The following is a 22,511-nucleotide window of genomic DNA, read 5'->3' as shown; positions in this document are numbered from 1 at the left end:
ACAATCCGTCAGATCAGTACTGGCAGGAGCAGGTGTGGACACAAGGCCCCCTGCCTCTGCCTCTGAGAGCTGCAGCCCGGGGGGACCCGGGGGCCCCGGGGGCCCCGGGGAAGAGACGCCCACCGGCCCCTCTGCTGTCACCGGAACCCACTGGAATGCTCAGCCAAGCCTGTGACAAGAGAAGGAGCCTGAGGAGGAGGGACGATGGCCGGGCTGGTGGGCTGGTGACAACCTCGCATAGCCGCTCACCCGGATGGCCTGCAGTGCCCCCCCTCCCCCGGGTAAGAGAGCCTTGCGGGGCCGGGGGACAGAATCGTGGCTGCGGGGAGACAGACGCACACAGAGGAAGGTCCTTGGCGGCCTGCTAAGGGGTCACCAGGAGACCGTCCTCTGAAACAGCTTCCCGCCTGTGCGGCTGGGGTGCTCCTTCCGGGGCTGGGAAGTCACGTGCCCGGGACAGGTGGGGGTAAGCGCTGGCGGGGATGTGACCCAGAAGCACACAGCTCACTCCACAGCAAATCCCCGGACACGGCCACGAGACCGGCTGCGCAGACGCACACACAGCCCAGACGCAATTACCTTCCGCCTTCTGGTAGACGGCCACGGCCCCGTTGACCAGGCCGGCATACAGGCTCTGGGCCGCGCAGGCAAGGCTCATGACCGTGGACTTGTCCGGGGTAAAGAAGTGCTGCAGACGCACCTTCTTGGAGCCTTGGTTGCTCTTGTAAATGGAGATGCTTCGAGAGAAGAACGCAAACCTTGTCAGTGCATTTGCTCTGGAAGGAAGGGCAGCCTCATCTCATCACAAAGTGCTCGTGACGACGCCCCAGCCCTTCCCGCCTCCTCCCGCCCTGGGCAGAAACGCTGCTGCCTCTCAGTCCCCTTCGCTTCATTTTAAAGGAGAAGGTCTGGGTTACACAGATTTTAAAAAATTACTTCTTTCAATCTACCTTAAAACTTCGTATCGGGAAAACCATGTTAACTTTCCTTTAAAAGGTGTCTGTGTTCAATATGTTTACAGCACAGACTCTGGCCGTGTTTTTCCCAAAACGTGAAGAGAAAGGTACTTTTGAAATCAGGGATAAGAAGAAACACGTCAGGGGAAGCGCCAGGCAGCACGGGCGCACTTGCTGGCCGTGTCAAAGGTCAGCAACCCCAGCCACTCTCGCCACGCAGTGTCACCCAACAGATGGAGCAGGTGACCGTCCGGCTCCTCGTCACGGAGCGGCACGCGGGGCTCACCTCCCCTCCTCAGTGCCCAGGCAGATGGTGGGCACGCCCGGCGCCCTCCCGGCCGCGACCCCGGGTTCCGCAGGGATGAACACCATGCACAGCGTCCGAGACTCCACGTTGAAGCACTCGATGACTTTGGGGCTGGAGCTTTGAAAGGAGACGATGGCGATCTGGCCCATCTGACTGGTGCAGCTTCCAATCTGAGGTAGGGGTGGGTGGGGGAGAGAGGAGCGGCTAAGAGCTTCCACAGCAGCTTCGGATCTGAGGCAGGGGTGGGGTGCGGAGGAGCACTGGGAGCTTCCACAGCAGCTTCGGATCTGAGGTGGGGGGCGGGGGGAGGTGCACTGGGAGCTTCCACAGCAGCTTCGGATCTGAGGCAGGGATGGGGGGGAGGAGCACTGGGAGCTTCCACAGCAGCTTTGGATCTGAGGCAGGGGTGGGGGGGAAGAGAACTGGGAGATTCCAAGGCAGCTTCGGATCTGAGGCAGGGGTTGGGGGGGGAGGAGCACTGAGAGCTTCCACAGCAGCTTTGGATCTGAGGCAGGGGTGGGGGTGGGGAGGGAGGAGCACTGGGCGCTTCCACAGCAGCTTTGGATCTGAGGCAGGGGTGGGGGGGGGAGGAGCACTGGGAGATTCCAGGGCAGCTTCGGATCTGAGGCAGGGGTTGGGGGTGGGGAGGAGCACTGGGAGCTTCCACAGCAGCTTCGGATCTGAGGCAGGGATGGGGCGGGGAGGAGCACTGAGAGCTTCCACAGCAGCTTCCAATCTGAGGTGGGGGGTGGGGGAGGTGCACTGGGAGCTTCCACAGCAGCTTCAGATCTGAGGCAGGGGTTGGGGGTGGGGAGGAGCACTGGGAGCTTCCATAGCAGCTTCGGATCTGAGGCAGGGGTGGGGGGGGAGGTGCACTGGGAGCTTCCACAGCAGCTTCAGATCTGAGGCAGGGGTGGGGGGGGGAAGAGAACTGGGAGATTCCAAGGCAGCTTCGGATCTGAGGCAGGGATGGCGGGGGAGAAGCACTGAGAGCTTCCACAGCAGCTTCCAATCTGAGGTGGGGGGGGAGGTGCACTGGGAGCTTCCACAGCAGCTTTGGATCTGAGGCAGGGGTGGGGGGGAGGAGCACTGGGCGCTTCCACAGCAGCTTCAGATCTGAGGCAGGGGTGGGGGGGGGAAGAGAACTGGGAGATTCCAAGGCAGCTTCGGATCTGAGGCAGGGGTTGGGGGGGGAGGTGCACTGGGAGCTTCCACAGCAGCTTCGGATCTGAGGTTGGGGGGGAGCACTGGGAGCTTCCACAGCAGCTTTGGATCTGAGGCAGGGGTGGGGGGGGGAGGAGCACTGGGAGATTCCAGGGCAGCTTCGGATCTGAGGCAGGGGTTGGGGGTGGGGAGGAGCACTGGGAGCTTCCACAGCAGCTTCGGATCTGAGGTTGGGGGGAGCACTGGGAGCTTCCACAGCAGCTTTGGATCTGAGGCAGGGGTGGGGGGGGGAGGAGCACTGGGAGATTCCAGGGCAGCTTCGGATCTGAGGCAGGGGTTGGGGGTGGGGAGGAGCACTGGGAGCTTCCACAGCAGCTTCGGATCTGAGGTTGGGGGGGAGCACTGGGAGCTTCCACAGCAGCTTCAGATCTGAGGCAGGGGTGGGGGGGGGAGGAGCACTGGGAGATTCCAGGGCAGCTTCGGATCTGAGGCAGAGGTTGGGGGTGGGGAGGAGCACTGGGAGCTTCCACAGCAGCTTCGGATCTGAGGCAGGGGTGGGGATGGGAGGAGCACTGGGCGCTTCCACAGTAGCTTTGAATCTGAGGCAGGGGTGGGGGGGAGGAGCACTGGGCGCTTCCACAGCAGCTTCGGATCTGAGGCAGGGGTGGGGGGGGGGAGGAGCACTGGGAGCTTCCACAGCAGCTTCAGATCTGAGGCAGGGGTGGGGGGGGGAAGAGAACTGGGAGATTCCAAGGCAGCTTCGGATCTGAGGCAGGGGTTGGGGGGGGAGGTGCACTGGGAGCTTCCACAGCAGCTTCGGATCTGAGGTTGGGGGGGAGCACTGGGAGCTTCCACAGCAGCTTCAGATCTGAGGCAGGGGTGGGGGGGGAAGAGAACTGGGAGATTCCAAGGCAGCTTCGGATCTGAGGCAGGGGTTGGGGTGGGGAGGAGCACTGGGAGCTTCCACAGCAGCTTCGGATCTGAGGCAGGGGTGGGGATGGGAGGAGCACTGGGCGCTTCCACAGTAGCTTTGAATCTGAGGCAGGGGTGGGGGGGAGGAGCACTGGGCGCTTCCACAGCAGCTTCGGATCTGAGGCAGGGGTTGGGGGTGGGGAGGAGCACTGGGAGCTTCCACAGCAGCTTCGGATCTGAGGCAGGGGTGGGGGGGGGAGGTACACTGGGAGCTTCCACAGCAGCTTCAGATCTGAGGCAGGGGTGGGGGGGGGGAGGTGCACTGGGAGCTTCCACAGCACGCGGAGGCCTGACACTCCATGGCAACGAGAGAACCGACATGCCCACGAGGGCCGGCGCGATTAAGAGGGTCGGGGGCGCCTAAACAATCTGCCGTCAGAGCACATTTCTCTTCAACTCACGGGGCTACTCTTCCCGTTAATTCTCGTAACAGGAGGGGGGTTTCAGCTTTTTACAATTCGTGTTTCCATCCCTGAAAACCCGCGTCCCCAGCACCACACAGGTGACGGCCAGCTCAGGCACCACTTGAGTCCTAAGTACATGAATACCGAGTCTCAGCACTTTAACACTAACGCTCACCTAGGAAAACGAGCGCTTGAGACGAGGCAGCGTCAGAACACCTCCCCACGTGGTCACCAGCGTTCGCGTGCGAGGCCGTGTGCGGGCGCCTGTGACACCTGTGTCACCGCGGGGAGGCCCACGAACCTATCTGCTGGGTCACTGAACACACTCGGCAAACTTCGTTTCCAATTTGAAGTTAAACTGTTGGTTTACTTATTATTTTTACTTTTGAGAGAGAGACACACGCGCAGAGTGTGGGTGGGGGAGAGGCAGAGAGAGGGAGACACAGAATCTGACACAGATTCCAGGCTCCCGATGCGGGGCTCAAACTCCTGAAGCACGAGATCATGACCCAAGCCAGTCGGACGCTGAACCAACTGAGCCACCCGGACGCCCCCAACTTAAATTGTTGTTTAAGTGGGAAAGAGTGGGATCTTGCTCTCGAAGAACTGACCCCACAGAGCTCGCGAGGTCCTGGAGGGGAAAGTTGGCCGGGTAGGTGGTGTTTAGGCTTCACAGACCCTTTGTCCTTCGCACCGGCTTTGCAAATGTTGCCACACTCCCCTGACCCCTCCTGAGATGTCTCCATGCTCACATAAGCGTCCTGCTCGGACAGCCTTCCAGGCGAACGGTGCCACCAGCTGGCCCTGCTCTGACCGGCAGGGGCGGGGTGCGACCAGGAGAGGGAGTGAGGTACCCATTCCACGTCGGACTGGTGGGAAAACTCTCTTAACGTTCAAAAACCTTAGGGAGATAAGCCCGTCCCACCCTCGGTGGCTGAGTGCACAGAACAGCCCGTTAGTGAGGCGGCCCCTTCTGCCCACTCAGGGAGGCCACTGACCACACAGAGGCGCTGGCTGGGGGCAGGAGAGGTCGCCTGAGCGCTGGGCACCTCGGAGCTGTAAGACAGCAGGGCGCCCGTCGGGGAGGAGCCCGTCGGGGGAGCGTAGGGAGCGGGGCACAGGAGACCTCAAAACACAGTGCATGGGGACGCACTTTGGGTGCAGGAACCAGAAACCCCGCTTCAACTGCAACGTAGTCCAAATGCAACACTTCATTTGGAACAAATTAACTACTAAGTTTCCAGTGTAAAGAAGCCAGCAACGGCTTGGACAGGGAAAAAAGAAATCTCGTGCGATTTAACTGAAGAAATATTTAAATTCCCACATTCGTTAAGTTGGTTGAATCTACCCTGGTAAAGTTTTAGATGAGAAAGAAAAGGCAGGGAGACTCACACATCTTTCCTGAAAGTGTTCAGTCCCCTCTCCTGGTCCATGACTTCCGTGTTTATAAACACAGCCCAGGACACGCGGGCAGCGAGAAGGCGTACCAAGTCTGAACCTTTCAAACCTATGGCTTCTCGTCACGCGGCCCATGGACCCTGATTCTTCAGGGACCCGCATTAAAGACACGCAGCGCGTCTTACCCACAGAAAACCGTGCGCCGTGGACGACGAATCCGGCTGAACCTCATTATTCACACAGGGCTCAGGATTGTAGGCGGCACATTCGATCTAGCGGGAATAAAATCAAATGCCCACATTTAACACAGGACCAGGTGGCGTCCAGATGCCACGGTACCTTGAGCGGATGAGACTTCTGACACTGAGACACAAAAACCGCAGGTGATTACGTATTAGAGATTAGAATGGGAGGAAAAAAACAGACTAAAATCGGCTTTTTGGAGGCAACCCTCTAAGGAGCCACATGGGTCATCACTTGAGTATCTTCGGACCCCAGGACATGCTGCAAACGTCTTGGGGCGCACAGGCGGCTGCGGCGTCCCGGATGCTGGTGGTGTGGGCATGCGGACGCACGGTCCTGCCCTCTGCCTGCCAGCCCGCCTCCCTGGGGAGCCGCAGGGGGCCCAGGCTCCAGACCCAGGTGTTGGCCTGAGACCAGGAAGCAGGAATGTCTTTACTTGTTTCTCACGGGAGGACACATCCACATGTCCCCGAAGACACCCGCTGTGGTGCCTCAACAGGCAGCACAGGACCATGAACAAAACAGCCCCTCGACCCAAACTAGCTTCAGCAAACAGTGTGCGACCCTTCAGGCAAACACGAGGCCTCTGATTGTGACCCACTGTAGGAAGTGGATGCCACCCTCTGACTGTGACCCACTGACCGTGACCCACGGTGGGACCTGGAGGCCGCCCTCTGTGACCCACTGACAGTGACCCATTTTGGGAACTGGGGGCCGCCCTCTGTGACCCACTGACCGTGACCCACTGTGGGAACTGGGTGCCGCCCTCTGACTGTGATCCACTGACCGTGACCCCCTGTGGGAACTGGGTGCCGCCCTCTGTGACCCACTGACCGTGACCCACTGTGGGAACTGGGTGCCGCCCTCTGACTGTGATCCACTGACCGTGACCCCCTGTGGGAACTGGGTGCCGCCCTCTGTGACCCACTGACCGTGACCCACTGTGGGAACTGGGTGCCGCCCTCTGACTGTGATCCACTGACCGTGACCCCCTGTGGGAACTGGGTGCTGCCCTCTGACTGTGACCCACTGACCCTGACCCACGGTGGGAACTGGGTGCTGCTCTCTGACTGTGACCCACTGACCGTGACCCACGGCGGGAACTGGATGCCGCCCTCTGACTGTGACCCACTGACCGTGACCCACTGTGGGAACTGGGGGCCGCCCTCTGACTGTGACCCACTGACCGTGACTCACTGTGGGAACTGGGTGCCGCCCTCTGTGACCCACTGACCGTGACCCACTGTGGGAACTGGATGCCGCCCTCTGACTGTGACCCACTGTGGGAACTGGGTGCCGCCCTCTGACTGTGACCCACTGACCATGACTCACTGTGGGAAATGGATGCTGCCCTCTGACTGTGACCCACTGACCGTGACCCACTGTGGGAACTGGAGGCCGCCCTCTGACTGTGACCCACTGACCGTGACCCATGGTGGGAACTGGGTGCCGCCCTCTGACTGTGACCCACTGTGGGAACTGGAGGCTGCCCTCTGACTGTGACCCACTGACTGTGACCCACTGACTGTGACCCACTGTGGGAACTGGGGGCCGCCCTCTGACTGTGACCCACTGACTGTGACCCACTGTGGGAACTGGAAGCCACCCTCTGTGACCCACTGACCGTGACCTACAGTGGGACCTGGATGCCACCAAGCCAAGGGCAGCTGAGCCCACAGGTCTGAGACGTGTGCCCTGGGAGGACTAAGGGTGCCCTGCAGAGGTCAGATGCACGACAAAGCCCCAGCGCCAGGCCGACGGCTGAGCAGAAAGGCAGGCCTCGCCTTCGTGCTCTAATGATCCTAACTGGCTCCCCGCCACACAGCCATGGAGAAGGGGAAACCGTAGTTGACTTGGGGTGACAACATGGGGCGCTGTCCCCACCCAGACCAAGAGGGCACATAGACAGTGGGCCCTGTCTCCCGGTCCACCCTCCTGTCACCTTGAATTCCTGCTGCTTGGCCACCGTCACTGCCATGTGTCCCACGAGGAGGGGGTGTCTCTCCTTCTTAATCTGATTCCCGTCATCCTCCACGCAGAACCAGCCCATGTGGTTCTCCTCCTCTGTGGTCAGGTCAGAGAGAATGGGGAAGGACAGCTGAGCCATCAGCAGCTTCCTGGGGGCCCTGTGGAGCCCAGGCTCGGGCCACCCTCCCCCCCCGCCCCCGCCTGTGTGCGTGGACCCCAGGCTCGCCGCCCCCCTGCCCTGCGTGCATAACCCAGGCTCAGCCCCCCAACCCCACCCTGCACGCGCAGACCCCAGGCTCGGGCCTGCTATCCTGCGGGCAGACCCCAGACTCGGGCCCCCTGCCCTGTGTGCGTGGACCCCAGACTTGGGCCTCCTCTCTTGAGCACGGACTCCAGGCTCGGGCCCCCCTGCCCTGTGCGCACGCACTGCATGCTCAGCGCCCCCCTCCCCTGCACTGAGCATGCAGACCCCAGGCTCAGGCCTCCTATCCTGCGCGCAGACCCCAGGCTTGGGGCCCCCCACCCTGCGTGCATGCACCCCATGCTCAGTCCCCCCCCCCCCGCCGAGCGTGCGGACCCCAGGCTCAGGCCTCCTGTCTTGCACACAGACTCCAGGCTCGGGGCCCCCCACCCAGTGCACATGCACCCCATGCTCAGCCTCCCGTCCTCTGCCCTGAGCGCATGCACCCAATGCTCAGCGCCCCCCAACCCACACACTGAGCGCACGGACCCCAGGCTCAGGCCTCCTGTCTTGAGCACGGACTCCAGGCTCGGGCCCCCTGCCCTGCGCGCACGCACCCCATGCTCAGCACCCCCTCCTTTGCCCTGCGCGCATGCACCCCATGCTCAGCACCCCCCCTGCCCTGCGCGCGCACCCCATGCTCAGCCCCCCCCCGCCCTGCGTGCACGCACCCCATGCTCAGCCCCACCTCCCCTGCCCTGCGCGCGCACCCCATGCTCAGCCCCCCCCCGCCCTGCGTGCACGCACCCCATGCTCAGCCCACCCCTGCCCTCGGCAGCCCCTGCCCCTGCCCTGCACGCACGCACCCCATGCTCAACCCCCACTCCCCTGCCCTGCGCGCACGCACCCCATGCTCAGCCACCCCCCCCCCCCACATTGAGCATGCGGATCCAGCCTCGGGCTCCTGCCCTGGGCGTGTGGACCCCAGACTCGGGCCTCCTCTCTTGAGCGTGGACCCCAGGCTTGGGCCTCCTGCCCTGGGCGCATGGACCCCAGACTCGGGCCTCCTGCCCTGCAGGGGATAGCAGAACTAAACATTCATCTCTGGACAACAGCACAATCTTTCCTCAAGGGAAAAGCAGTATGTTCGCTGCTTTATCTGAGAAAGCACGTCCGTCCCGCGTTCCGGTGTGCTCCCCGTGACCGCGCTGGCGCAAAGGGCTGAGAGATGTCACCTGTAAAGCACCTGAGGCTGTTTTTCTTGATCCCCCTTTTTTTTAAGCAACGGAAATGTCCAGATTCAAATACCACAGATACAGCGAGAGGGTTTTTGACAACGGGACAACAGTATGGGACAAAAAAAAAGTGGAAACGAGGACATATTTTGCTATAGACCAAGTTGCCCATCTCAGCTCTGGGCTCTTAATGAAAGCTCTTAAAGACACAGAGAGCTCGTTTCCAGGTTCAGCTCACTCCTCAGGGAGCGGGCCGTTTCCTGGGTTGTGGACTTGCTGAGGAGCCTGGCCTGATGAAGCATTAGATTATTCAGGAAGGAGGGGGGCTCACGCGGGGCGAGGGCGCTTCAGTCATCACAGCTCCGGGGGCGAGAGCACCACAAGGGCCCAGTTCCCTTCTGTGTCTAATTTTCATTTAACGACCACGTCTCAAAGAGAACTGCACACACGTGTGCACGCGCACGCACTATCCAGCGTGAGCTGAGCAACAGACCCGTGTGTGTGAGTCACACACATCTCCCTACGCAGGCCTAGAGAGAGAGGTCTGCCCGATAACGTGGATGGAAAGACAGCAAGGCTTTGGACAAAGGAGCAGGAAAGTAACCATGAGGTCAACTTGTCTCGGATCAAACTACAGGACTTCCTTTTTCTGCTGCAGGATTGTTGAGTGACTACTCGGTGCCACCCTATACTTTCTCCCAGGTTAGGGAGGGGGAACCACGGCTAGACCCAGACCCGACTCCCGACTCCCGGGCCACAGACTCATGGGCCTTTATCGCGAGTGCTGGCAGTCTCAGCTGATGTCAATGTTTTGTTACAATAAAAGGGGCGGCTTACTTTTTTCTAGGATCCCTAAATTATAACATAGAGGTCTTAAAAAATCACTCATCCTGGAGCCAATTTTTCCCGTTTAAAAACATTCTTTCAGGGACACCTGTGTGGCTCGGTCGGTTAAGCACCTGACTTCAACTCAGGTCATGATCTCACGGTTCTGTTCGTGAGTTCGAGCCCCATGTCAGGCTCTGTGCTGACAGCTCAGAGCCTGGAACCCGGTTCAGATTCTGTGTCTCTCTCTCTGCCTCTCCGCCGCTCGTGCTCTGCCTCTCTCTCTCTCTCTCAAAAGTAGATAAACATTAAAAAAAATAAATAAATACATTCTTTCAGGTGAATGGATGAATCTATCGTCGAGGTCATTCTCAACCTGGTTTTATCCTCTTAGGCACATATTTCACCGTCACGGAGAAAACCAGGGGACCAGCGTTCGCAGCCTGGTCGCGCGACCATCCCTCACTTAGCTCCCATCAGCCCAGTCTTACCCAGGGCGAGCTTGGCCATCTTCAAGTTGTTGGTCCAGGACTCTTTGATGGCAGGCGTGAACGTATTGAACACAGCCGTGAAGAACGTGGGCCGCCCGGACCTGCCAGGGACAGAGGAAAGGCATTCGTGTCCCGCAGTGTGCCCCATCCGGGACACTGCACCCTGCCTGCCAGGCGCCATCACCAGCCCATGAAGGCTGGCGTCACGGCAGAGCGGGCTCCCCGGCCGGCCAGGGAGGCCCCTGGCAGGGTCACTACTAACTTGTCCTGCTTCCCGGGAAGCTGTAACTGGAGTCTGCAGCAGTCCGCAGCCCTGATCTCCTCTTCTTTCTTCAAGATGAGCCTTTGTAAACCTGACGTCCAGTCGTGGGCTACTGACTGGTTTAGGTTCTGCCAACGAAACACATACGCGCACGCTTTACGTGCGTGGAAAAGGTGGGGCCGGCGCAAGGAGGACAGCAAGGCGGGACCAGGAAAGTTCAGAGGAGACAGTAACGCTCTGTTGGATTCCAAACACGAACCCGGGGCTCGGGCCGCGTGCCGGTCTGGCTCAGACATGTCTGAGAGGGAACTGCTACTCAAGGCCACGTGCAGACGGAGGACGGCGACCCTGAAATAGTCCCGCCCCACCCGAAACGGGAGAAAACACGCAGTCGGACTGGTTCTTAAAACCACCGTAATCGTCACGTCTGGTGGGACCCGGAGGCACGGCCACGCTCTGACAAGGACTCACAAGTGACAAAAGAATTCCGAGTCACGCGGCTTCGACCGTTACCTGATAGTTCCCCTTGAGGTTACCGATCAGCTGAGAAATCTGACCGATGACGTTCAGGTCATGTAGGAGGTTCTGCAGATCCTGGTACAGCTGTCCCGGCCCCACGTACACCTGGTCTGCAAAACAAGCAAGCAGCACGCACCTGAAGCGCCGTCTGCACCTACGCTGGCGGGGGGAGAAAGCACTAAAATTAAGATTCCGGTCGACTTAGAATGTTTTTAAAAAGTAGGTACTTCCAAGCACTTGGTGGTTGTTCCTTTTCTAAGTTTTAACTGTGGAACGATTTCAGACATAAGAAAGACGCACAGAGGTCCCCCGCGTACGCCCTTCGCCCTGTGTCCCGGGACGCCGCGATCTCACGGAGCCACGCAGACACAGCACTGCTAAGTAACCTGCAGCCTCCCCACTCACGTCATCTCGGTGCGCGGTCCCACGCGCACTTAGCTGCTGTGGTCTCCTTAACTCTCCTCCAGTCTAGGCCCGTTCCTTGGGCGTCTGTCTTTCATGACCTCAACTTTGTGACCCGAGCCAGTGAGCTGTTTCACGGAGCATTTCACGCTCTGGCTCTGACGGACGGTTTACCGCTCTGGGTGTTCTCTAAGCCTTGTTGATGTCATTGCGGTAAGCGGTGTCTACACATGGCACCGGACCCAAACCAAATTTCCCGTAACCAGGGTCATCCGACACCAGAGTGGGCTCCCCAGTGCGCTGTCTCTAATGTGAACAACAGGAACACAGACAGGACTCTCGTGTCCGGGGGGAGGGGGGAGGGGGACAGCGTCCCTCCAGGGCCCGCCCCCCTGCTGCCCTGGACTCAGGGCGGCCTGCAGGTCACAGGATGCAGTTCCAAGTATTCTGTCACTTCCCCCCACGGTCACACAGGCAGGATTCGCACACAGAACCACACTCACACCCCACACTTCGAAGGACGTGCAGTGGTAGCCACACTTCTCTCCCACGTCCATGGAAGTATACCGCCTCGTGTCCCCTCGACAGTAACCGGCAACAGGCAGAGCAGGAGCTCCGACCCAGGGACAAGGGGAGGCTCCGCTGGGTGAGCAAGAGGTGTCTCTCGGGGTTCGTGTTTCCGCGGCACCAGCTTCGTGGCGTCAGCCCGCGAGCCAGTGGTCAGAGCTGCCCTCAGAGCTCAGCACGAGGCTGTGCCGGGTTGGGCATCGACACTCGGTAAATGAAATTGAGTACGTGTGTTGTTAGCCAAAATTATCTTAAATTACAAACGTACTGTTAGGGAAGAACAGGATGTAAAGTTGACCCATGTGACCACGGGGACGGTTTTTCAGGCGTGGCCCAGAAGAAACCAGGTCTCCTGGTTGGTTCCAGGCTCCACTGACCGTGACTCAGAATCCTTAAGAGTTGTGAACAAGGTGCCCTGTGTTTTCATGGTGCGCGTGGCCCAGCACATGAGGCGGTGGGGGGGACAGAGATCTGAGGCAGGTTCCGAGCTGTCCGTGCAGAGCCCGCCACGGGGCCCCACAAAAATCTGCCGCACTCTGGGCAGGTGCCGGTCCGGCCCGCCCTGTGTGCCCCCGAGGACGGACAAGTACAGCCATGCCGGTGACTTTCACACTCATCTTCAGGGACGGCGACGGGACGGAATCCTACACAGTCGCACGCACTCCCCCACAACATGCTCAGCCTGCACCCATTTCTCCAGACGTCTGAAGAGCTTCTCCTAGGGACGTGTTCAAAGAGGCGATGGTGGGTCTCCTCCAGTGAAGACCCCATCCCCTCCCCGGCCCCCATTAGCACAGTTCCCTGAAAACTGGGGGTGCCCCAGACGTGCCGGTGAACGGACGGAGGCTGTAAGGACCCTGCATGAGGAAAACCCTGGGGCGCCTGGGGGCTGAGTCGGGTAACCTTCTGACTCCTGATCTCAGCTCAGCTCACGACCTCACGGTTCATGAGTTCGAGCCCCGCGTCAGGCTCTGTGCTGACAGCGTGGAGCCTGCTCGGGATTCTCTCTCTCCCTCTCTGCCCCTCACCTGCTGGTGCACGTGAGCTCTCTCTGTCTCTCTCAAAATAAATAAATGAACATTAAAAAAGAAAGAAAGAAAACACCTTGTCTCTGGCGACAGGTGAATTCATTCTCCTGTGAACGCACTCCCAGACAGGCTGCGGCCCTGTGCACGTAACCCCGCCGCTGGGGTGGAGGCGGCAACGGGGGCTCTGAGGTCGCCAGCTCTGACTCACAGTGTCCGTGAAAACTTTTCAGTCACCCCGGAACAAAGCACGGAATTTTGCGAAATACCTTCAAGAGGCCTGTTTTCTGCAACGAAGCCGTGGAGTCGCAGAGGACCCGGCACGCACCCGGGGGCACCAGCCCCCAGCGCAGACGTTAGCACCAATGAAACGTCACGGGTCGGGGAGGCGAACCCAGCGGCTCTTCTGGGGACGAGGCGTGTGTGCGGCTCCTGGGGCCCACGCGCGGCGGCCACGCCGGCAGCTCCCGACAGTGGTTGCTACGCAGTGACGCCCACACTTCATCTCCAGCACTGAATAACACACCGAATTTTCCGGGCTGGCTTTCAGAGCACAGCCATTCCAACAGCAGGAGAGTCATGGGGCTATCCACAGAGCACAATCGTTCCTACTTCGCAGCTCGAAATAATCGAGGCATGACAAATCAAGAGAATCAGAAGGAACACAAGCAGTGTGGGCGCATCTGAATCCGTTCTATAAAAACCCTGAGCCGCTGGGTACAGGCCTGCTGCACCGTGACTCGTGGACGGGCACGGTTCTATCTGCACGAAAACTAAGCCGCTCGCTGGCCGCAGGCTGGTGCGAAGGAGATCAATACTATGGATTGGCTACACAGACCGGGTCACTTTCTGGCCCCAACAACAGACTGTCCCTCGTTCCTGCTGAGTCTGGACCGGGCGGGATGACCCCTGCTGAAGAACTCGCCAGTGACCACATTCCTAGCCGGCGCCTCTGGAGCACAGGAGCCCAGACGCCCTGCCCGGAAGCCTGAAATTGCCCCGGAGAAGCCCGACTTGAGTTCGGTCTTCTAACGCACACGGAATCCACACGTTTTAATTTGTTAAAAAAAAATTATCTTTAACCTGGAAGGCATTTAAACCACCAAACACATTTACTCCACACCGGTCTTTTCGGAGCCCAGAGCTAAAATTGCAATCCACCCTGTGGACAGGGAAACCACGGGACTGACGGCCACACAGCAAAGCTGCACCCCTAAACCTGGAACCCAGCAAACAGACGTCCCACAGCCGTCCGTGTGTGGGGACCTCCTGAACTGTAGTCTCGGTGCCCACCGGACCCCCAGCTCTGGGCAGTGTCTGTCCACCGGTCACCGCCAAGGTAACGCCCACTGTCCACGTAAGGTGGGTGAGCCATACCGTAGGAACACCATGATAAAAACGTTAACGCTGAAACAAGTAACACGTCCAACACAGAACTGACACCGTTAAATGACTGTGTCAGGAAACCGGGACATCAGGGTGGGCAGTGACCCTGCCAAGTGCCCTTCCCAGGACTCCAGGGCCACGAACACTGCTTCCTGGAGCTTCCTTGAGGCCTTTCCATCTGGAAAGCTGCGTCCAGAAAATTCCCAATCAAACCCTTCCATGGCCACAGTCTATTAACGATGGGCGATTCCTCCATGGACGGACAAGCACGTTAACTCTTTCTCCTGGAGAAGCTGGTATCACCTGAACATCACCAGCCACCTTCATTCTGCTCTTTGTTGTTCTGAGAAACAGTTTACCAAGTAACCAGCAGTGATTCAGTTTTCCTTCTCTGACCCAATGCTTCGTTCTCCCGGCGTCTGACCGCACATGTAACAGAAGCCACGAGAGCAAGAGGAACATAGGATGAAACATGGGACAAGGACCCCTAGGCCCCAAAGCAGCGTCTCAGGTCCCCAAGTCCACGCAGCTCCACACTGACCTTAGAGCCCTTCCTTTCAGACGCGACAATCCCTAGGTTGCCTGGGTGGCTCAGTTGATTGAGCGTCCGACTTCAGCTCAGGTCATGATCTCACAGTTCGTGGGTTCGAGCCCCACGTTGGGCTCTGTGCTGACACCCAGGAGCCTGGAGACGGCTTCAGATTCTGTGTCTCCCTCTCTCTGCCCCTCCCCCGCTCATGTTCTCTCTTTCAAAATAAATACTTCAAAAGCATTAATGTTTAATATAAAGGCTCATTCCATGCATAAAAAGGCTTACTGAAAGTTCCCATTCATAACTCGGGCAGAGGCCAGCAAGTGACTGAAACTCAGCCAGGTTTTATTTGGATTAAAAGAGAGAGAGGGAAGGAGAAAGTCATGAATACTATGCTATGTCCAAAATCCACAGTCCAAAGACCACAGTAATATTTAGTAAGAAAGATTACACAACTGTTGAAGCATTGCCAAAGTTATCAGGACACCCTTGGCTCATCTCACCCCATCAGGCGCAGAGGCCAGCACCCCCTCCACGAGGAGCCTGGGGAAGAGAGAAAGGCCTTCCCGGGCTGGTCCATGCAGAGCTGAACCTACAACCCAGATCCACACACTCAAGGATGTCCTGTGTGGCAACTCAGTGCACACTCAGGAGACAGGAGCCAGAGCCCTAACTGCTTATGTGGGAAATGCAGAACAGAACAGAAATCAAACCTGGGGAGACTGAATGCACCCATGTGATGGGGCTTCCCCATAAACCCACAGGATGCACACCAGTGGAGACAAGCTCAAAGATGAGGGTTCAGTCTACACTTGTCAGCCAACATAAAACACAGGCGCCAAAGACGACATCATCCAACGGCTTGACCATCTACCTGGGTCCTTGGATTCATGTTGAGGCCACGGAAACAGGGTCTATTAGGTCAGTGCAGATGCCAGCCCCACGACGCACAAGCACGTTAGTAAAAGTGTCACTTACTTGGCTTAGCGTTGGCAACGACCGCCAGGCTCTCAGGTGGGTACACCGGGGGACACCTGTTTTCTCCAGCACCTTCATTATTGCCGTACTCTATTACTTCTACGTGTCCGAGAGGAACGCTCCACTTTAACAAATACCTTTGGCTGGTGGACATCGTGCTGCTGTCCGAGGTGCTGAAACATCATTATTTCATGGTTAATTAATTACGTGCGCAAGTCTTGATACTTTTTATATCCCTTAGTCAGGAGAGTAACATACACCTATTGAAACATCCTGCTCATGACCTTCTTACTAACAGTTACCACTTGGTTCCATAATGAGGCCTCCCCTTAGATGAGAGGGTAGGAATTTTTCACTGTCTAATCCAGGAAAACGGGAGAACACGAATGCTGATCTCCCAGAAAGCTCTCAGTTTCCCACAAGAGCTTAGAGGGAATGAACTGGAAGACCCCTGATGACTCTTTGAGCAAAGATGCTCGTGGATTCTGGCAAATACTGTTAACAGGGAAACTCTCCTATGTGCACAGAGATATTCTCTGGTCATTTCATTTGAATGAACCTTAAAGTTCCTCGTACTGTTGGTTGTGGTATAAGCATTTTAATAAGATTAAATTGTGTCATCATACTCCATGTTTATAATACTTATTGACTTTGGGGGCAGCTGGGTGGCTCAGTTAGTTGAGCATCCGACTTTGGCCCAGGTCATGATCTTGTGGTTCAGCCTGGAGCTGATTCTCTGTCTTCAGATTCTGTGTCTCCCCCTCTCTCTGCCCCTCCCCTGCTTGTGCTCTGTGTGTCTCTTTCTCTCAAAAGTAAACAAATATTAAAAATATTTTTTACTTATTGACTATGTAGAAATTACACACAAAAAAATCCCATGACCTACAGAGACTATTTTCTTCTTTAATGATAAAATGAAGCACGCAGAGAAACATACCAAGCATACTGGTTCAGGTAGGGGGAAAATGCCAGAGCAGACACCTGTGTGACCACCCCCCAGTCCAGGCTATAGGGCTGCCAGCACCCTGAGGCCCTCCATGTGACCAGGAAAACCCCACCCCTCTGAAGCAATCAATGTTCTTACTCCTACTGATAATCAGTTTGCTTTCTTTGAGATTTTTTTTTTCCAATCAAAATGTATTTGGGAATAACCAAAATGTCAGACAGCATGCTTTAAACTGAAATCCTTGACCTGATAGGAGTCAGCTGGGACCAAAGCTCCTGGACTCCTCTCTGCTATGAAAGGGTTTGCTTTTCAGCTTGTAGCCCACACGGGAAGGGGGAGAAGGCAGAGTTCAGACGCTGGTAGGAAATGAAAGACTGAGTTCTATGAATTAGATGTGCTTTATATTTAAAAATGAAGAGGTTTGTGAACTTGACCTCAAATTTCTACCCATCCTATTTGAATCAAAAATCTTTGCTTCTGCAGAGGTTTGGGATCTCGATGTTCTGAGGTTATCAGGGGGTCTCCTGGGGCTATTTTAACATCTCAGCCAGAGCAAAGTGGGTCCTCCTTCACCACCTTCCAGGAGAGTCGCTGATAACACATCAGTGGGAACTGAACTGTTCCTCTTTACTCACTTTGTAAAAAGGTGTCAAAACTCGGGATCTATGCCACAGCCCGGGCATTATTTTAAAAAATAGACCTGGCAGCTAACACAGCCACATCCATTTTTAAGGGTTCATTCGTTTCTTATTCGGCTTGAAATTTTTAAAATTACATACAAATTTCAAAAGAACCAAATGGACGCGGCTCCTTTGGTGGATCATGCACCTGGGCTGCCCACGAGACGCTGCATAATGCCACGTGCAGGGAGGGTGGCCCTCCCACTACATTCAGACAAAGGTTGCTTGCAAACAGCAAATACGTTGGGCAAGAAACACCCACATCTGCTCTGTGCTGAGCTGTCTACAAAGTCATCTCACTGTGTGACCTCATCTTTCATGGTGGCACCTCCTGGGCAGGCAGGGGGCGTCTGGGGCAGCCTCGCCCAGAGCCAGTGTGGGGAAAAGGCACTGGCTTCACCTGGCAATGGGGGGTGGGGGCGCTTCCTGGGCAGTTAAGCCTGGGAGCCATGCTGCTAACCACGTGCCATTAACTTCCGTGTTGCAGGAAGCAGCACACGGGCTGGGAAGCCAAGAGCAGAAAGGTCTTGCTGGGGAGACACACCCCGCAAGCCTCCCCGGGCGTCCAGACTCGGCACACACCTCACAATGCACGGACGCCACTGGCTGCTCCTTTCTACACGTGGACGAAGGCAGGGACCAGACCACGCCAAACGTGGCTGCTTCCAGAGGTCAAAGTGTGGCCACGGCAAATCGAACGATAAACGCTGAGCCACTGACAGGGACCAAACAAACAGGATTCTTGCCAAAGGGGGTGGTCGTTTAAAATCGGTAGATTTCCCAGGGGCGCCTGGGCGGCTCGGTCAGTTAAGCCCCCGACTCTTGGTTTCGGCTCAGGTCACGATCTCACGGTTTCGTGAGTTCAAGCCCCACATCAGCTCTGTGCTGGCAGCACGGAGCCTGCTTGGGATTCTCTCTCTCTCTCTCTCTCTCTCTCTCTCTCTCTCTTTCTCTCTCTGCCCCTCCCCCACTCATACTGTCTCTGTCTCTCTCAAATAAATAAACTTTAAAAGAAATAATAATATAAAATAAAATTGGTAGATTTTCCAGCCTTATCTCATAGCTGCCTCAGATCAAGTGTGGCCGAGGAGGAGCCCTAACAGAGGTGATGGCTACTGGGCAGGACCGTGCCAGGCGCTGAGCTGAAAGTCTGACGATGGTCCTGGGCTGGACCCTCACAGAGGTCCCAGGGGTGGCTGGCTTCCCCACCATATGAGCACGGGTGTGAGGCTCAGTGAGATGGGGTGGTTCCCAATGTCCTGAGAAGGCCGGGCTGGGACAGGGCTGGAACCCAGGCTGTGCAGCGTAAGCCCATAGAGACTCTCCCACCCGGCTGCCCGCTGGGGCCCCACTCAGCCTGTGCTGGGGAGGGCCTAATGCCTGGCTTCCGCTGGGAGGGGAAGGCCTCACTGTCTCCCTGGCCAGTCTCCACGCTGTAAACACACATGGTGGGCGATTTCAAGCAGGCAGTGGTTTGGAAACCATCTCCCAAGCTCCTGAGCGTGAATAGCAATCCCTCTCAAGCCATGACGAGCTGGCTCAGGATGTCAGCGTGTGTGACTTTATAAAACACCCGGAGCATTCAATTCAAAACATGCCATTTTACCTCAGTTCCCTTACAATCCACCTCTACGTGTAACTTCTCAGATTTCGTCAACCAGCTACAATATTCTAGGTGTTGGGGAGATTTTTTTGTAATCTTTATTTATTTTTCAGAGAAAGAGAGAGTGAGTGAGCGCAGGGGAGGGGCAGAGAGAGAGCGACACACACACAGAATCTGAAGCAGGCTCCAGGCTCTGAGCTGTCCGCAGAGCCCGACACAGGGCTCGAACTCTCAAGCAGTGAAATCATGACCTGAGCCGAAGTTGGATAGTTAACCGACTGAGCCCCCAGGTGCCCTGGGGAGCAGTTCGAATGATAAACAAATTTAAGTGTAGGAAATGCTGAAGCACTATACCCTCGTTTCCTTGGTTTCACAGTGAACATAAATGCCTCCAATATAATCATGTAAAATGCACTCATCAAAAATGTATTCACAGAGAGGCAGCTAAGGAGAAAAATCTGAGTGAGCAATGATACAACAAGACTGCAGAATGATTTAGGAGGCAAATAAAAGAAACTCAATGTAGCTTCTGGTTCCAACGTCGGCCTTACGTTTAAAGAGAAATAGACCAAACGTCCCTAATCTCCTCCAGCAGTGACCTGGCAACTTAACAATGGACCCCTTTATTATTTTTTTAATTTTTCAAGTGTTTATTCATGCTTTTTAAGGGAGTGACAGTGTGAGCAGGGGAGGGGCAGAGAGAGAGAGAAGGAGACAGAATCCAAGGCAGGCTCCAGGCTGTGAGCTGTCAGCACAGAGCCCGACATGGGGCTTGAACCCATTGTCCCTGAGACCATAACCTGAGCTGACGTCGGACGCTTAACGAGCTGAGCCCCCCAGGTACCCCAACACTGCACCCATTTAGCCCTCAGCTTCTTGGGGACCCGACTCTCCGCAAACCCTCGGCTTGATTGGGACCTGGCCCCCCGCAATCCCAGGAGAGGGGACGAAGACGTGCACACAGACCAGCGTAGCACGGACGGGAGCGATCACGGAGTCACCCACTCAGCCGGGACGCGCCCCGCACGCGAGCGTGAAGATACCCCGGTGGCCGCGGCGGATGCTCACCGTGTGCTGACCGTGGCACACACCAACACATCACTCAGCATGAAGATCCGACGCTCCTTGGTTTTCATGATCTCCCCTCTGTCGTTGTACACGGTTTCGATCATATCGTCAGACCGCACGAGGTACCGATTCCCACTGCTGAGAAGCTGAACATTCAAGGTCACGCTCGACACGGTTCCCACAACCAAGTTCATCAAAAGAAGAAAACAGGTGAGCAAAAGTCTTGCAACATATAGGCATATAGAGTGTCAACGTTTACAGATTTTTCCTCACAGAGTCCATGCACTTTCAAGGCAAGCATGCTTCATATGTATGCTATTAAGAATTCAGAAAGTGGCTTTTTTCTTAAGCTAAATAGTTGTATGGCCAGCGTCTGCAGTTATCCTGAACAGCGAGAGGAGACTAACCCTGTCCTCGTAAACACAATGTCTCCGGCAAGGAGGGCTCATTCGTTTCCACCTGGCGCTCCTCATATTCCCTTCTCCTTAGATGACGTGCCCGAGTGCCTGCTCCATTCCTCACATGCCGCCGTCCACACCTGGCCACCACTCTGTTCTTTACAACACCGCGCAGCCGAGAGTACTTACGAGCGCAATGCTACTTGGTCTTACTCTTCCCAGGGTAACAATTATGGAAACATCTTTGCTTCTTGTGATTCCCCACATTTTATTTCACTGAGCCAAACACGACACCCTTGGTCTTCGGAGACATGCTTTGTATTAATTAGTAAACTGAAGTAAGTCACACAGAAGTCGGACTTCTTCCAACAATTCAGCCCAAAAGGACATCTGGAACCCTCAGCCCAGATGATCAGTAGCATGTCTGGATTGTAAATCTGCAGCGGCCGAGCTCACCGCCTACCTATTCTTGACGTGCTCACAGGGTAACGGGGCTGTGCGCACAGGTACGGAATCGGTAGGGAGCGACAAGGCTCTGCCTCCTCGTCCGCCTGGGCTCACTCTGTGCCGCATGGGTTTGCAAACGCTGTGACCACAAGCGGGCATGACTCTGAACCACGCAAACTGTCATTTAATGCAATTTTTGGCTCATAGAAATTCCCATACAAATCACTTAGAAAATCAGGAAAACCCATTCCTTAAAACGTAATACAGTAAAGTTCTCGTAGTTAAACTGAGTGTCACTTTGTGCTCAGAAATTACCCCTAATGACAAAAACGAAAGGTGACATTAGCAATGATACATATGATAGATAACTATCTATCTATCTATCTATCTATTGACAGCTCCTGTCAATAACTTCTTCCGGGGGCCAGAGCCATGCACAGCTATGGAAAAGCCCACCTAAAACCAGCTTAGTGTTGCAGGAAAAGGACTTGTGAACGTAAAGAGGAAACAGAGCTCTGCCCAGGAGCTGCTTTCCTGCCATATTTTGGCCCGTTTCCATGACGAACACAGCTTAGGACACGCACAGACGGGTGCAGGTGAGAACATAAGCAACACTTCCTGATTTTATCATGACCATCCAAAAGGAAATACTGCATTCTGGCAACAGATTCAGCTACAAGAGCTGATGGGAACCGCCATGGCGGTCCCGGACCCGTCTGCAGGTCTAATGACAGTGGGAGCCCCTTCCCCGAGAAAATGTGCCACAACCCGCCTGACGCTCCCCACTGGCTTCCAGACCAGGTCTCTGGGTCACGGCGTCACTGCAAAGCGTCCACGAGATTAGTAGCAAGCAGGTGACATATGGGTGGCTCATTAGTACAAAGCAAACCGAACACCAGCCCAGACCGGGACGCCTTGGGCAACCTTGTTCAGGTATCGCTCGTTTATGGCTTTGGCCACGTGCTTGATCTCACAGCGCTGGTCAGCGTCCCTCTTCCTCTCGTTGAGCTTCTCCGCCAACGTCTCCAGCTCCGTCAGCGCCATCTGAAGGGGCAGCCGGTCAGGGTGCCCTTTGGACGTGTTCTTCAGCATGTCCTTGGGGAGAGGAAACACGGTGAATAGGGGGCACGTGCTTGCTGGTGTGGAGGCGCAGACGGCTGCACAGGCACGCGTCCAGCCAACACCCGCGTGGCGCACAAGCCGGCAGCGCTCGGGCTACTTGTGGGGAGGAATAGAATGAGCACGGCGGCCAGGATGGTAAGCTAGCTGACTCACGGTTTGGCTGAACACCAGAACGGCTCCTTGTGCAAAAACAAACTCACTCAGTGGCTTTGCTGATGGAGGAAGCCAGCGTTTTCCAATAACAGGCACCATAATCACAGGCACGCCACATCTCGGAAACGTCCCGTGCCCGGCAGCGGTGTTCAAGGTCACGCCTAGACCGTTTCCCTCCGGCGGAGCCGGACCAATGGAGCCCGGCCCCACGCACGGCTCCAGCTGCTGTGTTTCAACAGGTCCGCTCCCGAACGCCAAGTGGGCACGGCTGCTGGGGCG

At 56.5% G+C, this 22,511-nt stretch overlaps 1 protein-coding gene across 7 annotated transcripts in view; it reads right to left on the bottom strand.

Annotated features, from left to right (window-relative positions):
- Positions 1–22,511, bottom strand: part of ARHGEF10 (Rho guanine nucleotide exchange factor 10) — a 111,964-nt gene that overhangs the window by 19,963 nt on the left and 69,490 nt on the right. For all 7 annotated transcript variants that reach the window (XM_053216214.1, XM_053216212.1, XM_053216213.1 and 4 more), the window contains 10 exons: positions 21,882–22,052; positions 20,113–20,258; positions 15,816–15,988; positions 10,920–11,035; positions 10,407–10,534; positions 10,145–10,245; positions 7,387–7,508; positions 5,387–5,473; positions 1,243–1,433; positions 580–737 (listed from right to left, as the gene is read on the bottom strand). In XM_053216214.1, coding sequence (XP_053072189.1) covers positions 580–737; positions 1,243–1,433; positions 5,387–5,473; positions 7,387–7,508; positions 10,145–10,245; positions 10,407–10,534; positions 10,920–11,035; positions 15,816–15,988; positions 20,113–20,258; positions 21,882–22,052 — 1,393 coding nt within the window. The remainder of the gene's footprint in view (positions 1–579; positions 738–1,242; positions 1,434–5,386; positions 5,474–7,386; positions 7,509–10,144; positions 10,246–10,406; positions 10,535–10,919; positions 11,036–15,815; positions 15,989–20,112; positions 20,259–21,881; positions 22,053–22,511) is intronic.

The sequence above is a fragment of the Acinonyx jubatus genome, chromosome B1 (assembly GCF_027475565.1).
Source record: "Acinonyx jubatus isolate Ajub_Pintada_27869175 chromosome B1, VMU_Ajub_asm_v1.0, whole genome shotgun sequence".
Classification (NCBI taxonomy): Eukaryota; Metazoa; Chordata; class Mammalia; order Carnivora; family Felidae; genus Acinonyx; species Acinonyx jubatus.
Note: the sequence above shows the minus strand (reverse complement) of the source record. Positions and strands in the feature narration are given on the sequence as shown.